General features: G+C 40.1%; 1 protein-coding gene across 1 annotated transcript in view; it reads left to right on the top strand.

The window, feature by feature from the left end:
• The first annotated feature begins 4,215 nt into the window (after positions 1 to 4,215).
• erfl1 (Ets2 repressor factor like 1) overlaps positions 4,216 to 4,723 on the top strand; it is a 9,548-nt gene continuing 9,040 nt past the window's right edge. The window contains exon 1 of the mRNA XM_037676861.1: positions 4,216 to 4,276. Coding sequence (XP_037532789.1) covers positions 4,216 to 4,276 — 61 coding nt within the window. The remainder of the gene's footprint in view (positions 4,277 to 4,723) is intronic.

The raw sequence follows: 4,723 nt of genomic DNA, 5'->3' as shown, positions 1-4,723 counted from the left end.
ACTGTGTGTGTGTGTTTGTGTGTGAGAAACTACCTGAATAGTTGCACATTTTTGCCAAATCTGTTTGAGACCATACAAGCCGTTACAATCTGTGAGGGTTTGCATTTGACAGACTGTGCATGCAAGTCTTAGTGTGGGTTTGTGTCTGTGTGTGTGTGTGTGTGTGTGTGTGTGTGTGTGTGTGTGTGTGCGTGCATACGAGGAACTGTATTCCCTGGGCTGCTAGTTATAATGTTTCTGGGGGTGATGGGGGGGAACTTGAAAGCCCTGTGCTGCCCAAATCAAAACTAACAAGGAAATGATGGGGGCTCCTTTATCTCCTCTCTGGCCTGGGGGGGCTGGGGGGGGGGGCAAGAACAGGAGACTGGGCATAGAGAAAAAGAGAGAATAAAAAAACAGAAGAGGAGGGAGAGAGGTGGAGGAGGAGGGGGGAGGAGGGAGGGGAGAGAGGAGAGCAGCCCAGCTTCCTCTTTGATTTGTAAAAAATGCATTACCTCCGAAATCAAACGGAAAATTACTGCGCCGAAACAAAACACACAGCGTAGGAGAGAAAAGGAGACTGGTGGGGCAGAGAGGCAAGGGAGATAGGTGTGTGTGTGAGGAAGGAGGTGGGAAAGAGGAAAGGAGGACTCACCTGTATGGATGAGCTGCCGGGTAAGGGAAAAGGGTGGAGGGGTATAGATTTGAGGAGGTGCGTAGGTGGCATGAGATGTAACTAAAGAGGCCCTGACTGATCGGAGCACGTATGTACCGTCCTCAGAGGAGACGAGTCTATACGTGCTGTGGACCATGTGAATATGGCAAATGAACGAGATGATGCAGTATTGATGACCTGTAGCCCACAGGGAGGAGGAAACTTATAGATTACTACCTCCAACACAAAGAATCTCTCATATTTTAAAAAGATCAGTCATCGCAGCAGCTTCCATTCAAAGTGGACACGTGACGACATTAGCTGAAGGTTTTGAACTCATTTATCATAATGCAAAGAGCTAATTGTGAATTTGGCAATATGTTGGCATCATTTTGTGATGCTGAAGGCTGGTGAAGTTATAGCTGTTATTTATCACTTGGGAACACAAGTGCACGCAGGGGCATGCATGGAAGGAGGGAAAACAAGAATAATAACATGAATGATATGATTAAAAAAAAAACAACACAACTCTGTAAATCTGTGGACAAAGAGAGCGGCGTGGAAACGAGGAGGATAAAGAGCAGGAGGAGAGCACAAGAGGGGCCACGATCCAAAGGCTAGAGACAGGGTGAGAGCGGCGCTCAGGGAGTGAGGGAAAGCGAGAGGGGCGGGCGGAGAGTGAGAAGTGCCTGGAGTTAGCAATAATAATTTATACAAACACACCTTAATCATTCACGTTCCATTTCAATGCTGGAGGGAAAATCCAAAATTCACAGAGCATAATTAAGTAGAGGCAGAGAGCAAGGAGGTAGATGGAGAGGCCAACGCTGAAGAGGAGCAGCAGGTTCATCTCTCCCTCCTGTGTCAAACAGGCCTGATGAAAGTGCAACGTTCAAACCAGACGCCGTCTTCTGCACCAGAAACCTCCTCACCATCGCCTGTCCGCCGCAGATATGCATTTATTTAACAGATGTTATCATTTTAGTTTCTCGTTTAATAAATCAGCACGGCTCTCCTTTACCCAGCTCGCACACACGGTTGTGTAAAACACACTGAGGATCAGAGACAACATCTATAGGGTGTTCTTTAAAAAAAAACTAAATGCCAGATGGAATTAGCTCATCTTAATACAAAGCTAATAACATTTTGCTTTTGTTTCATTCGGATCTGATCTGATCTTTCACATATTTAAAAACTAAAGTCAAAGTGTAAGAAGGATTACACATGTATTATAATTATTCTTGTAAAGTACTGTTTACACTGCCTCACCTTTTGCAATAGTTTTGATGTGTGAAATTTTGTTACAGTTTCAAATTTTGCGTACTTTTAATGACAACAACAAAACAAAAAAATTCAGCTACACCTTTTATAGTTTTACCTCTCACACAAACGTCACACATGGAAATCACACATACATTATGTTTAACCTGTGTGGCGTGCAAAATGTTATGCACATGTTTCCTGTGAGTTTGGAACAAAACACACATGAATGTCACATGTAGAAAATCACATCCTCCCCTGTGAAAATGTATTAATTTAATACGTGAAACTGTTTTCTTGTGTGATTTTGGAACATTTAAAATATGGTCCTGGAACCACGTTACATGTGAAAATCATGCCAAAGTCTTTTTTATTTTTTTTTTATTTTGTAAGGAGCAGGTTTGCACCATGTTAGAACAACTCACAAACACAGAAAGTGCAAAAATAATTATGAAATTTCAACTTTGTCTAAATCCAAACACCAAAGACATGTTCCAGGGAGCTTAAAGCAGCCATAAGAAACATTTACAGAAGGAGATGCAATTTTCATATAGTTTGTGCAACAGATCATAATAAAATTACCGTATTTTCCAGCCTATAATTCGCATCTGTCCAAAAATGTCTAATAATTTGAAAAAATCCATAAATATGTCCCTTCGCCGTATAAGTCGCACCTATTATTCCTCACCGCTGATGCGTCGTGTTTGTTATGCGTCACCGGTGACAACCCGGAAATGTGGGCCAGTGTTGTGCCGAAAATCGATTGGCTGCCAAATGGTGACCACAGGAGCGTGCACGGGAGGAATTTAATAAGAATTTAACAAGATACGCTTAAATACAATTATTTGTTTGTTCCAAATTATAGCAAAGGTGTGTCTCAGTTTAACTTTCCCTTAATAAATGCACTTTGACGGTCAAATTAGTTGCATTTCAAAAGCCAATTCGCGGAAGCGGGAGTGCGCAGAGGGACGACTTGCTGTGCATTTCTTCAAAATTTACCAAGATAACCAACTAAAAATAATTATTTGCTTGCTTGAAATTATAGTAAAGGTGTGTTGAATTAAATTTTTGTTTAATAAATGCACTTTGATCGTCAAATCAGCTATATTTCAAAAACCGATACATGGAAGTAGAAGCGCGCAGAGGGACGACTCGCTGTTCATTTCTTTGAAATTTAACAAGATAACCACCTAAAAACAATTATTTGTTTGCTCAACTTTATAGTTAGGCTGTGTCTCAGTTGAACTTTTACTTAATAAATGCACTTAAGTGATCAAATTAGCTGCATTTCACTCGGGCGGTACAGAGAAATTAAGCTAATTTGACAGTTGCTCCAGGCAAGCTGGATGAAGGTGGCAGACTCTGGCAAGCCGATTGTGTCATTAATACACACTTTTACCTATTATATGACACAACAGCATGCCATAAAACTCGAGTGCCATCTAGCGGCTGAAAATGGTAGTGTTCAATATTATCAGTGTCCGAATGAATGAAAACGGTCATATCTCAGTCAAAAATTGTGTTATAAATATGGGGAAAAATCCATAAATAAGTCACTTCGGTGTATAAGTCACAGGGTATGCAAATTAGTTATAGGCTGGAAAATATGGTAATTTAACTCCTCTATTTTACACACTTTTTTGTATTTCACTGTCCCCTCATTGCTGTTATTTTTTCCCCAGGGATTAATTTTACAATATTTTATACCGCTAATTAGAATTTTACTTCAGCATGGTTCTATGTGGTTTCATTAAAATACTGTCTTTAATTTACTTTTTGTAAACTATGACCCTGACCGCACCATAAACTGGACATTTTTGATGGACCTACTCTTTAAATTGACCTCATCAACATGGCAATTAATTAAACCAAATGTATCTTAATGTGTAAAATATATACTTTTAAAAACTTGACAAGTACCCCACCAAACCATGATTTATATTTAAAAATGGTCTTGGTTATCAGAAGTAATTCCTCCTGTTAGAAATACTCTATAGGGATGTCCACCACATTGCATCAGCCTCAGCCTCAGGTAGCTACATAAGATCACATCCATCAAACACCTTATCTCCACCAAAGACATATGAAATACAACCTTGCTATATTTCTCATTGATTTAAGGTATAATTTTGAACTCGATCCTTACGCAATATCTCAATTTTTAGCAAAGCGCACACTCCTCAACTTCAGCTCCGTGAAATAAACTTAGCTAACTTTGGTTTGGCTAAACAACATTTTATTAGAAGTTCAGTTGTGCTCCTGTACGTCCATCTGATGGTGTCTGAGCGTCCCGTTTGTGTGGCTTCAGGTGCTGTGGAGTCATGGACTGCAACTGTGTCAGTGATCTACTGCTCCCCCCTGTGCCTGCCCTCTGGACACCAGGTTAGTACTATCATCATTAAAGGACTTTAAACGACACTTTAACTTAATTAGACCTGGTTGCATCAAACCTGTGGAAAGTTTTTACTTTAAAAGTTTACAAAATCTCAAATTTCAATTTAAGGAAACATATCTGAGAGTTTATGCTCAGTCACAAGCCATATCTAAAGATGTCACAGTCAGAGTATGCGCTGACTTATTCCCAGCTACATCAAGTGACAGACTGACAGACAGACAGACAGACAGACAGACAGACAGACAGACAGACAGACAGACAGACAGACAGACAGACAGACAGACACATAGATAGACACATAGATAGACACATAGATAGACACATAGATAGATAGATAGATAGATAGATAGATAGATAGATAGATAGATAGATAGATAGATAGATAGATAGATAGACAGACAGACAGACAGACAGACAGACAGACAGACAGACAT

The sequence above is a fragment of the Nematolebias whitei genome, chromosome 5, assembly GCF_014905685.2.
Source record: "Nematolebias whitei isolate Nwh7 chromosome 5, NemWhi1, whole genome shotgun sequence".
NCBI lineage: Eukaryota > Metazoa > Chordata > Actinopteri > Cyprinodontiformes > Rivulidae > Nematolebias > Nematolebias whitei.
Note: the sequence above shows the minus strand (reverse complement) of the source record. Positions and strands in the feature narration are given on the sequence as shown.